The 13,379-nt window shown below is 40.5% G+C and overlaps 1 protein-coding gene across 4 annotated transcripts in view; it reads left to right on the top strand.

Moving 5' to 3' along the window:
• ABLIM1 (actin binding LIM protein 1) overlaps positions 1-13,379 on the top strand; it is a 290,610-nt gene that overhangs the window by 257,611 nt on the left and 19,620 nt on the right. For all 4 annotated transcript variants that reach the window (XM_076009764.1, XM_012772677.3, XM_076009763.1 and 1 more), the window contains 2 exons: positions 1,519-1,648; positions 12,253-12,354. In XM_076009764.1, coding sequence (XP_075865879.1) covers positions 1,519-1,648; positions 12,253-12,354 — 232 coding nt within the window. The remainder of the gene's footprint in view (positions 1-1,518; positions 1,649-12,252; positions 12,355-13,379) is intronic.

A 13,379-nucleotide genomic window follows, 5' to 3' on the forward strand; every position in this document is an offset into this window, starting at 1 on the left:
AGCCACTTGTCCCAATGTGGGACTCTCTGCCCTCGTCTATAATTAATGGATCTGAATCCCAGTACACTGTCCGTTATCCAAAATAGCCAGCAGTGGCCATAGTGTGTTCTACATGCAGAGCCATCTTCGTAGGTAGTCACTCCATTTTGTCTAAAATCAATCATCTGGTCTTAAAGCCAAGCAACTTTCTGGGTATTCTTTATAAAATTAGATTGATTGGAAGGAATCTCTGTAATTCAAGACTGTAAAAATCCTGTAGTATTTTCATGGTTTGTGCCTGAGTGCTATGATTAATTAATTTCCACTAGTATTCTGATAATTTACAACTGAAATTATGAAGAATTAACTTCTATTATTGACCAATTTCAAGGTTGGAGCACGTTATTTGGGGCTTTTTGTTTTGTTGTTGTTGTTGTTGTTGTTGAATTTATTGTGATAGCCGACTAGGATCAAGCCAAAGTTTCCTTGCCATTTGCTCTGAAATTCCACAAAGCTATGGCTACTGAGGTTTTAATCATTATCTGAGGTTTTAGTCATTATCGTGCATTCATTAAAACTTTTATTTTTATCGTGCTAGTAGAAACTTTATAGGACAACACATTCCTAAAATAAAAAATATTCTTTGTCCTCTTCCAACTCTTTTAGCAGTTTTATATTGTGTTTGTGTATGTGTGGGTTTTTTTGTCCTTGTTACCTTTGTCCTTGTTACCTATAACCTTTTCTAGGTTTAGACATTGGTGACATATTAGTGGTGCTATCATATTACATTGAACTGATATGTTGTGATTTCTTAATTATGCCCCAGTTTCTTATGCGTGTAATACAAATTTTTGCCTTTATGAAGGACAGTAGTATAAAAATCTTTGAATAAATTATTCCTTTTAAAGATAATTTTTAATTATTTTCTTAGAATATGTTCTCCAAGTGGGAAGTAGAATACTGGCTTTAAGGCAGCCACCAACTTGTTCTCCAGGAAAATCAACTTAAAATGTCACCAGATCAGCGTTAGACACAGTGTGGGTTGATGGTTAGAGCAAGGCGTGACATCAGAGTCAGGACGCTGGTTCCAGAGTGGGCTCTGCCTGTGCCAGTCACACACCTACACACCTGCTCGGGACCTTGTTTCTACCTTGGTGGGGAAGGGAGGTGATGCCATTCCTTACTGCTAAGCAGATCTGACAGGTAGGCAAATGCACCTTGTAAAACTGAAAAGCACAGTGTCAACATGGTCAGGGGAATTATTACCCCTTATCCCAGAGCTCTGTCTCTACTGGAGTTGATAATTTTCCATCTTAAGATTCTAATAAATTGCAAAGACCGTGGGTTTTGACCAAAACACATTAGCCACAGAATGTGCATTTGCATACATGTTTGTGGAATTGGCCCTAAAAATATACATGTGAACAGGGAGACAGCATAGTTCCTTGGCTGGAACTATTTGTAGAACTTGGTTCTGCTCGGAAATGATACTAGTCTCAATGTGCTTTGTGTCCATGGTTTCTCAAACTTTGTTTCCAGGGGTACCAGGACGTTCGGGATCGGATGATCCACCGGTCCACAAGCCAGGGCTCCATCAACTCCCCTGTGTACAGCCGCCACAGTTACACTCCGACCACGTCCCGCTCTCCCCAGCACTTCCACAGACCCGGTAAGGCTCGCTGTTCCTGAGATTCACTCTCGGTGATACGCTGTAGCTCCATGTGACCTTTTGCCCGTCAATATGATAACATATTGAAAAATCTCTGCTAAATATTTCTTCCGCTCTCCCAGAACAAAATGGAAACTGGTATCCAACTATATTTTGTTATATCGTTTGTTGAAATATCATTTTATGGCTATGTTCATTATAATTTATTAAATAATTGCATTTTGACAGTGCACTGTTAGAAGCAAGGGAGAGTTTTTTTTTTTAATTTTTTTAGAGTGGATGAAAATCTCATCACCTTGAAACTTAAAATGAAGATCTCTAAAAAAAGATTCAGATGGGCTTTCTAGGCATTTCAACATCATCTGAAATCAGTATTAGCCATTTATTAAGAGGTTTATTATGTTTCCCTTATCCAGGCACGTGGTATTAGTAAGCATGCTCAGTTAACATAATGACTGCAACACTAGAAAAAAAATTTTTCTCCTGGGGCCATGGCATTTTATTAAAACGATCCTTTCTGGTTTGTCATTTTTTATTGTTTTCTGTGCGTGAGTTATATGCAATTCAATCCATGTTGTTAGAATTAAATTGTTAATTATAACAAGAACATCAACAAGATTTTCAGGAATCAATTGCAGGATTTTGCTTCACGAGGCCCCAGGGTGAAAACTAGTCTGAGTTAAGTACAACTCACATGGCAGTCAGTGTGTTAAGCAACTTCTAGAAAGAAGCCTCAGGGTTGTGCTTGATAACTTTTAAGATCTCTTCCAACCCCTAAGATTTTGAATCAGACTTGGAAAACATAAAAACATCAGGGATGTCCTACGATAGAGAATACCACATAGTAGAGGACGTTAGTGGACCTTCATCTGCAGAGAATTCAGTCCCTGTGACTATAAGTGAGTGTCTCATATACATAGTAGGAGAAGGATGGAGATGGCAGCACAGATCTGAGATTCCCTGAGAAATAGATTCACAGGGGGATTTTGGTCTCTAAACAGACTCGGTGTGGCCAGCGCGGTGGCTCACACCTGTAATCCTAGCACTCTGGGAGGCCGAGGCGGGCGGATTGCTCGAGGTCAGGAGTTCGAAACCAGCCTGAGCAAGAGCGAGACCCCGTCTCTACTATAAATAGAAAGAAATTAATTGGCCAACTAATATATATAGAAAATATTAGCCGGGCATGGTGGCACATGCCTGTAGTCCCAGCCATTCAGGAGGCTGAGGCAGAAGGATTGCTTGAGCCCAGGAGATTGAGGTTGCTGTGAGCCAGGCTGACGCCGTGGCACTCACTCTAGCCTGGGCAACAAAGCAGGACTCTGTTTAAAAAAAAAAAAAAAAAAAAAAAGACAAGACTCGGTGGTGATGATGCACATCTGTGAGGACTTCATTTTAAGCTTCTTGCTTTTGGACAGGTTGCTGAGAACAAACCCAACCATATGCTAACTCGTTTCATAAGATGTCCAAGAAATAAAACCAAAGGAAATTAACAGAACGTGAAAAAGTTGCAATCTATTCCTTAAAACTACAGATTTAACACTTGTAGATAATTGAAACTATTCAATCCTTCAATAATGTATAATTTTCTCTAAGCTTATAAATATTTACTCAGTATTATGTTAAATGAAAGTTTTCCAGAAGTTTCTTTTTTGTGTATACCACTATATTCATTTTATTCATGCCCTGGACACGGGTCTCAATGGAAGCCCTTGTCTGTCTGTGTGATAAGAAACCCTTTATGCCCCACCCTGCATGTGTACATATGGTGAGGCCACATATGCAGAGGTCACCAGCCATCATGTTTTCAGATGTGGCATGTGTTACGGGGACAATGCTGTCCCAGAGAAAGTTTTCGTATGTTCCAGTTACAACTCTGAAGCCAACAGGCTTTAGGAGGTTCTTCTCTCTTTTCACAATATATTATATATATACATGATATTAATACCAATTGTTAGGCTTTATGATTATTTTTTTGAGGTCTACCCTTGTAAAGTGAAGCTGGTGGGATTCCGATAACATGCTTGTGATCCACGTAGAAGCCCCAAAGCGCCCACTCCCTATGCTATAGATGCCAGATGACGCTGCAGGCCCCACGGCCTGGGTTTGGCGGTAACCTCCTCTGACATAACTGAGCTTCCAGCCCCCCAGTGCGGTCGCTGCGCAGTTCTCAAGGTCACGTGTAACTCTCTGCCACCCAGAAAACACAAACAGGTTTCCTTCTACATGGGCAAAATAAAATTAAACCTCCAGTGGGATAAATTTACAGCTTAAAAAAATAATCTGACCCTGACCTATAAGTACTATTTTTCAAGTTTCTTGAAATGATTGTTTTTTGTTTTTTGTTTTTGTTTTTTTTTAAAAAAAGCATGTTTCAGAGGGTTCTGTTTCGTTGATTTTTAGAAACAGCGCTCATTGAGTCCAAACGATGTGCCCGGTACTGGCCCAATAGTATCCGGCATCATCCTGATAGAGAACGTCCCGGCGACTGTTCCTTCTCACCAAAGCCATTTATTCTCAGAGAGTGGCCCGGCACCCACCTGAACCTATTTGCAAATTCTCCCCACTTGGCCTAACCCTTAGCAGGTGTATTCGTAACCCTTTTTTCCTTCATCCTTTTCCAGACTGCTGATTAACGTTCTTTATTTTTTTTACACCCCCCACCCCCCACTCCCCCTTGGAACGATGGCACTTTCCCTGCTCCTGTGTTAATTTCTGTTCTTCTTTTCTGTTTCCACCGTGCCCCACCCCCGACTCCTTGCTGCACAGAGCTTTTGTCTCCTGGTGTGCAGAGGTTGTCCAACCTGCGCACCAGCAGCCTCAGCCCCACACACAGCGACTCCCGCCCCAACCCCCCCTTCCGACACCACTTCATTCCCCATATCAAAGGTAAGGAGGCAGGCTTCCCCAGGCAGCCCCCTGCGTAGTGGAGATTTATTAGCACCCTGGGAAGGCTAATAAGGCGCATCTCCAAGAGTTAGCACCGAGCTTCTGACCTCTCAGCATGCCTGTGTGTGTCGTAACCATCCCCAAGGGTTGTCTTAGAACCGGCATAGCATCTCTCCTTCGGAGAAATATGCCATTTCTAAGGGCTCCCGATGAAGAAACAGGAAGTATGTTTACACCATAACATTTATTACCTGCCACTTCAAAAAATATGTATATTATTATTTTGTTTTTGTATGTGTCAAAAACAAGATATAATATATAATTGGGGCATTTTCCTGGGTTTAATATATGTTATGTCTCAGCAAAACACAACAGTATTTAGTGACAAATATCCCAAAGTTTTCTTGATGGGGATGAGCCATTTAACTACATTAACACGTTTGGGCAGCTCAGAAAGATCTTTGGGAAGGTAACAAATTTCTCTCTTTGAGCCGCCTCTGGGAGCGATTCTCTTTTGATTTGTCCTGACTCCCGCATGATGGAAGAGAGAAGCTTTGCCTTTTGTTTTCTGTCTCTGCCTCACATTTCTGCCCAGCACCCTTAAAGGCATTCCTGCTGTTTTTGTCCCCATTGAGGAAGCTTCAGTAGCAGTCCTCAGCTGGGCTCTCCCTGTCGGGGGAGCCAGGAATCCAGGAGAGACTATGAAGGGGTCATAATTTAACATAAGTACAAACTCCCAGAGAGATGCTAACTTTTTCCCTAGTCTTGATTAGCAGCAAATTAACCAACAAAATAGCTAAAGGAGGGAGGAGGAGGTGAGCACAGATGTCATCATGAGTCTTAAAACAGTCCTAGAGGATTCGAACTGTGTGTTCCAAGTGCTCACATCACTGCAGCTTCCATGAGGGGCCTCAGTGTTATTCTTTTTACTGAATTTCCGTTGTCAGTCTACCCAACCTTTTCTACTTCTTGCTCCGATTTTGGAGCAACTGAGTCCTAAAAGGTAGATGCACTACACTTACGAGCATTCAATTATTTCATATTTGCTATTTCAGCATTTTTCTGTTTTGAAAATCATACAGCTGACATGCTTATTGAAGACATACACCATTTGTCATTAGCAATTTTTTTCAGTAGTTGTAGCACTTTCTAAAATTTTGGACAGAGTATTGAAATTTTATTGCTAATTAGCATTCTGGGGACAATTTTTTATTAACCAGATGTCAAGTTGATACTTCAGAGAAAGTTTAGAAAATCATAAATTATTTTTAAAAACTTAAGTTATATATATTTTAAAGAGACTTTAATATAGCAGCCCTTGGCCAAATTAATATTTTGGTTATTTCTAATATTCAAGAGAAAACACATTTTTTGATTCATTAAAATGTGATCTTCCTCCTTCGGTTATTACATGTTTCATCAGTCAGAGAGATGTTTTATGTAGAAATAAAAATGTCATGGGCCCTGTCAACTCACACAGAGTTTGTACAGACAACACATCACAGAATGTCAGTGACTAACGGTACCTCACGATGTGGGTAGCCATGAGGAGAGATGGAAAGCTTGTGGACATTGGAATCTCAGGCTTGAATGTGAGCTCTGTCACCTGCTAGCTGTGTGACCTTGGGCTGCTTATGTATTCTTTTGAGCGTCACTTGCCTCGTCTATAAACCAGGAAGGATGAGGCTGCTCTCCTTGGTCACTGGGACGTGTGAGGTGAAGTGTCCTGGTGTGCCGCACACCTCAGTCAGCGTGGTGCTTCCAGGTCACTGGACTCCACGGTTCCATTTGCCCTTCACGGCCTCCCTGTGAAGTAAACCCTGTGGGGGCCCAAGAAGCAAGGGCCTGGTTAAGGAACCGCCCGAGGGTTCACAGCCAGGCTGTGGCAGCACCTGGACCAGGCTCTAGGCCTTCTCCTCCCTAGAAATGTCATCCACGTTAGGGGCATGTGTTTTGACATAAATATCCGTGAAGTATAATTTTCAAAGCAAACTTTTATTTTCTACCTCTTTTTAACCAGAAAATTGCATTCTTATTGAGGCTAAGACAAAGAAATACTCTCAATCACTTAAATGGCGAAGTTAACAATTTTTTTTTTCAATAGAGCTATTGAATGGTTATGAAAATTATACTACCTCTGTGTGCCTAATATGGCCCTTTATTAAAAATGTGTATATACATGTTTTTTTCTGTTTTCAGTCAAATTTGAAATTTTTGATGCAGTCAAATATCCTGGGTTTAAATTCTAAAAAGCGTTAGGCCAAAAGTCATTTAGAGTGACCCAGAACTTAAAAAAACATAGTCTGTCTCCCATTTTCTTTTTACTAGACATGTATCTATGTTCATATGAAATAGTCTATATACTTCATATATAATATATAATGGACATAATAGTATATGCTTTTCAACCAGATAACCTTTTTTGCTAACTTAAAAAAAAATAATTCATGGAGAATTTCTACCTTAAAGATACTGCTTTAAAAGCTTAATATATTTGGCTAAATAATGATTCTCCAAGGAATTATTTCTTAGTTATTTTGACAAACGTGTATCCATTTAATGGATTTTTCACTTGGAAATCTCAGAACACAGGGAACCTATGGCCATTTGAGAAACATATCCGAGATATCTTTACTATAAAGCAACATCTCCCAGGGTTTTTCTGTAGCCCTTCATTTGCTCCCGGAGCTTGTCTTGTGGTCTTAGAGGAGCTATTTTTTACAATGAATGTGAGCTGGGGAGCTTGACCCCAAGGTAGGATGTTCATCTCAGATGCAGGGAGGGCGTCGCCACTCTGGCGGTGAGAAGCTCAGCCTCCCCTTGGACAGTCCACTTCCTGCTCCTTGTTTCTGATGCATGTGGCCCAGGCGCGGGGGGTCGCTGAGCCGAGGATGCCTGCATGGCTGGAAAGCTGAGATGCACGCCACAGACCGTCTCTCTACTTCATTGGCTCCTCCACCCATTTTCGATAACATCCATCTTGTTTGGGGATGTGTGTTTATTTTTGTTCTCTGAGATTCCTTGCGGCCTCATTCTGTGTTAGCATGTCATTGGGCCATTTGGACAACTTTATGCCTGTAGAGATTTGGAGAAACCGTTTTCACTTTGTTTTGGGCTTTGTTTGTGCAGTGTTTGCTACGTTTCTCCTCCTTCCCCTTTGAAATACGGCTAGACGTTACGTTCTGTGTCCATGAAGTGTAAATTCGATTTGTGAGCAGGAGGGCTACATATATTAAGTCTCTTTGAAAGGAATCTTTCCTGTTTTGCCAGAAATATGGGTTGCTATGATGCAAACATATATATATTTGGCACTTGCTGAAGGAAACAGTAACTCCTATTGACATTTTAGACAGGCACCAGCAATCTTGAAACTGTCTCAAAATTCTGGGTGCTGCCAGCTTAACCTAAGGTCCTCTTAAGATATTTATTTATATTTTGGAATAGCACTTAGCATCCAAAAAGCTAGGCAGTGTTCCAGCAGGTTTCTACAGCAGAACTGTGCACCCCCATTTCTAGTCATTTATCTTAGAATTAATCACTCAGGTTCTCATGGTTCCAAAAAGGAGAATGAAAGTGAAGACAAACCATGTGAATTTGTTATGTATGATAAAAATCTTCCCAATGAATGTTCTCCCAGGAACTAAAAGATTGGCTTATTAGGCTGACAGGAAAGGAACTAAAAATGAAGGCCAAGAAATATAAATACAAATATAAATATAGTAGCTTCTCATCACAATAGCTAAGATCACTAACAACTTAGGGTGGCCCAATCTTAGGACTTATTTAAAAGAACAAAATAGCTTTGAAAGTGATATATATGCTATCATATTATATATATATATGTATATATATATATGTATATGTATATATGTGCTAGTATGTTACTTTTAAACAATATCTGGCCAGGCACGGTGGCTCATACACGTAATCCCAGCACTTTGGGAGGCTGAAGCAGGAGGACCAAGTGAGGCCAAGAGTTTGAGACCCGCCTGGGCAACATAGCAAGAACCACATCTCTATAAAAATTTTAAAAATGTTTAGAAAAAAATTATTTTAAAATCATATTCTGGGCTGATAGGTGATGATGACAATAATACCTTCCAAATATGATATTTCACCTGATGCACCGTACATTACTTTGTCTAAGCACAAAACCTCTTAGGGTCCTCGTCAGTTATTTCCCATGAGGTTGGGTTAAAAGATACGTAAAGATAGAGTGTATATGTTGGAAAAGAGAAGCACTGCCTTCCTGAACATTTTTCTTTTTCTTTCAAAAATGCCAAAAATGTGTCATGCCTTTGGTATTTCAAGGGCTAAGAATTTGGCACCTAGCAACATTATCTATTCCCAGACCTGATTCCCCAATAAGCCATTGTGATGTGTGAAAATCACGTTATGCCGAATGACAGAGACAGGTGCGTTGCTGGATCTCTCTTTACCTGGGGTTTTAAAATGTCTTATGGGAAGTTTTAAATGATTATAGAGTTATATCTACTTATAAAGACTTGAATACATTATTTTTTTTTATTAAATAACTAGAGAGGTCAATAGTTGCTGAAAACACACAGCCAAATAAAGAACCGCACCCCACTGGTGACAGCTTACAGCCAGAATCCCCCCCGTGGAAATTCAGATAGTCGCTCACTCCACAGCCTCTGAGAGGCTTCAACCATATCCAAGAAGTGATGGGCTTCTCCTGCCACTGGCCAGCAGAGGATCTAGAAATATTTTAATACTTGGACAAATGTCTAATTCTAAAAACCTTCAACCTTCATGCCCTGCATATGCAGATAATTTTCGTGTGTGCATAATACTGGCTAATAATTATCAAAACAGATTTAATGGAGTTTCATCTGATTGGGTATTATAACCAAAACCTGTGGGAACTTTCCCTGAAACATCTGATGTTCTACGAGGACAGCAGAGTTCGAGGTGAAGGAACCCAGGGCAGGCAGCCAGGGCTCAGGAGACCCAGGAAGAGCCTTCAAAAGACAACCTGAAATAAAACAAGGACGTTGAGACCTGTTAGGCCTTCTTTTGAGAAAGGACCACAAGCATTATTCTGTTTTTCAGTTGTGGATTGCTCTTGTTAATGATTTCTAATGTTCATAGGATTAAAGAATTTTTCCTAAGCGAAACGATTAAATTGGAGTTATCCAAGATCAACTCTAATGGGAAAGTTATAAAAGGGGTGCTATTGTGATCTCATTGCTGTATACAGTGGGTCCTCCCTTAATGTCGTCAACAGAGTCCTGGAAACTGTGACTTTAAGCAAAACAACGTTGAACAAAACCAATTTTTTTCTTATCAACATTATTGAAAAACGATGTTACTTGAAGACCTGCTGTAGGTCATTTTGCTTAGCACGGAAGTTTCCAAGAACCTATCGGCATTAAGTGAGGACTTAACTGCCCTAGCAGCTAGCTTCCTTTAATTAAGAGATCAGAGAAAGAAGATGGTTAATCCTGCAGGGGAGCTTGCTAAATTAGGCCAACAAATAGCTATGGAATTAATTAGTTGGCCTACTTCAATCATCCAATCACAGACATTTATTAAGCACTTACCCCTGGCGAGGCAACCCCACTGAGCACCCGTGATGATGAATGAGACCGAGTTCTAATTCAGCCATAGGGTTTAAAACACCATTTCCTTCTAGATGCAAACCATAATCTTCCCTCCCCTGCTTTCTTCTACCTGTGTTTTTTATACTCATTTTTTTTCAGACGTGAACTTTTCTTTAGGAGAGTGATGGTAATTGAAATAACATTTTTGTAAATGAGCTTGCTAATAGAACAGTCGTTTGAGGTGAAGTTTCAGAATTTTTAGAAGCTAATATCTGGCGTAAGTAATAAAGTCAACATTAGAACGTATTTAGAGCTGGATGGTAAACTGACTCTTGAGAAAAGACAAAAGTTTCAGAACACCAGTAACCAAAAGCCTGGAATCTAAATTTGACTCAGTAACAAACCTAGATCCCTATTTGGAATATCTTACTGCCCATGTAGTACAGGTCTGTACTCTGGTTACCTACACATATACATATTGAGAAATTAAAATTCTATTCATATCTTCTTTCTGGTTCATCAAAAGAAAAAAAAAATTCTATTCAATATATTTTAAAATCTAACAATTGGCATTTTTCATACTTATGCTGGCTAGATATAGGACAATTTGACTTGAAGAAACTGGCTAGAGCTCTATTTTCTGATGATCTATGATTTATTTAAAATTATTAACATTATTAGGTAAATAAACCGGACTTCGTCCAAATTAACTTTTGTGCTTTGAAGGACATCATCAAAAAAGTGAAAAGACAACCTACAGAGTGGGAGAAAATATTGGCAAATCATGTATTTGATAAGGTACTTGAACCCAGAATATATAAAGAACTCTTACAACTCAATAATAAAAGTAATTAGCATTACTATAATAATTTGTTAACTTTAGATGATAGTCTGATATCTTCTGGTGTATTCTTGGGACAAGATGTTTGCCCCGATGTAGGGTAGGAAGACAATTTAGGCCAGTAACTAATCTGTTTCCAATTTTGCGCAAGTATCAGTTCAACTCTGCTTTCTTCCTGGTCAGAATAGAGCGTTGGTGGCTGTGGGCACTTAAGTCTTTTGCAGCCAAGCCGCAGCTCTCCTCTTCAACTCGTCCCTCTTTTCCCCCCGCCAAGAGCACCGTGCTGTCCAGCCACGATGGCCAGGCCTGTTCCCACACGATAAGCCCTTCTACACCCTCCTTTTTTGTGATGTTCCAGCCCTCTGGAATATAGGCTTTCCACTGTGCCCACCTACCCACCTGGAGAGCTTGATTTTTGATGCCCAGCTCAATCTAACAACAACTTCTCTCTGTAGCTTCATTGAAGAATTGATGGTACCTTTTTTCTGTATCACAACATTTTTCTTATACCTCTGGGTAAGCAATTACATGGTATTACATATATTCATCTTAAGGCTGTCTCGTTGGGTAAACTCTGAGCCCCTTGAGGGCGGGGACTATATCTCATTCATCTACATGTCCCTAGTGGGAGCTCAGTGCCCAGCCAGAGTAGGCGTTCAGTAAATGTTTTAGTGATTGAATCATTAGCCTGGGTGGAGCCTCATCTTTGAAGAGAAAGGTGGGGAGAGGTATAAATGGTAGAAAGGGGTCTGCCTCTATCGTATGTATTTCAAAAGTGAGAAAAACAAACATACGCTGCAGTGAAGGCACTTTGTATTCCTAAGGGGAAGGACTGGGTGACCGCACAGGTTCCCAGACTTAGCCATCGGATCAGAGATGTGCATTCTGATTGCCGGCCTCTGCTGTCATGCCTGGAAGTGACTGTATTGGGTTTGCATAACATATGCCCTTTTACATGATCGGGATTTAACCATCTGACAGCTGATCCCAAATCACGAGCAAGCGGCTTTGCATACCTCCCAGTGTCCTCCCCATCCGATCAGTTTGCTGCGAGCTCCCAGCCTTCACCGCATGCGTGGGAATGACAGCCGCTTCTAACCCAGCTCCACCCGAACTCACCTCTCTCTTACGCAAAACTAAACCTGGTATCACCTTCGCGAGCCCAGTTGATGGATTGAGTTTGTTTCTTTTGCCTCTCCTTTTTTGATGAAGCTCCTTTCCAGTCTGTTGTTTTGAATTTTTATTACGCTTGCTTTGTTTTCTTTGTTTCTCTCCCCTCTCTCATTTTGTTTTCTCCATTCTTCTCATTGGAGGCAATGAGCCGTCCAGCGGCAGGAACTCCCCTCTCCCTTACCGGCCCGACCGCCCTCTAACTCCAACTTACGCTCAGGCCCCTAAACATTTCCATGTTCCAGGTAGGAGCTGACACGGTCTGTGTCTCGGTGTCCTGTCACGGTGTAGAATGTAGCCTTGTCACCTCGTCTGTCTCATCGTTCATGCTCTCCATTGGGATGCACACAGTTGACAAACCCTAAATTGCAGGATCTGACCTAGGGGGCATTTCCAAAATGTGTGTGTGTGTGTGTGTGAAATGCCAGGAGTATATTGAACGTTTACGTTTTCTCACATCCTTTTGAAGAGGGTGCAAGACAGAGGGTACAGGAGAGTGGTTCGGTTGTTTTGTTTTTTTTATTAAAATTTTAATTTTACCTCTCTGTCAAACAGTGCCTTCTAAGATACTCCCTCTGTGGTTTGGTGTCATTGACTGATTATCACAATGGCAATCCAGTTATCTTCTCATCCTAAAGATTGAAACCACGGTGTCACCTGAGAATACTGTTAAGTTTCCTGTTTGTCTCCAATATGGAGATTCTTTTCATTGCCTTTTTTTTAAAAGAGAGGTGTAAAATTGGGTGAATTGGGTGGCCTTTCTGCAGTGTATAACTGACGAGCTACCTCCACAGCCCGTGAAGATATCTTGCAATTTAAGCTTGGTGCTGCAAGCTTTGCTCTAGTAGTGAACAAGCATTTGCTGTCACAGCACAAATAGTAATTTACCATCAGAAACTGGAAAAATCAGAACCCATCAATATGTTAATGTTTAGCATCAGCTCAATTTTATAGAAGCAGTATTGGCCATCAGAGGTCATGATACTATTTTTCTATCAGAATACATTGTTTTGCTTCTTTTAGAAACTGGAAGTAGTTTAATAAATTATCTATTATGCTAATATAAGTATACATATTTGGAACCTATAATCATTTTATCTTTTGCATTCTAAATTTACCTAATAAAAGAGGGAAGTTCAATGAGATTCGTACCACTCAGCTGGGACTGCCCTTTTAAAAAAGTTTCATTGAATCTTGGTAATCTACATTCTATATTTGGGATTTTTCACATAAAGAATGCCCCACCAAGATACAGTGCCCAAGATTCTGG

Source organism: Microcebus murinus, chromosome 14, assembly GCF_040939455.1.
Source record: "Microcebus murinus isolate Inina chromosome 14, M.murinus_Inina_mat1.0, whole genome shotgun sequence".
Classification (NCBI taxonomy): domain Eukaryota; kingdom Metazoa; phylum Chordata; class Mammalia; order Primates; family Cheirogaleidae; genus Microcebus; species Microcebus murinus.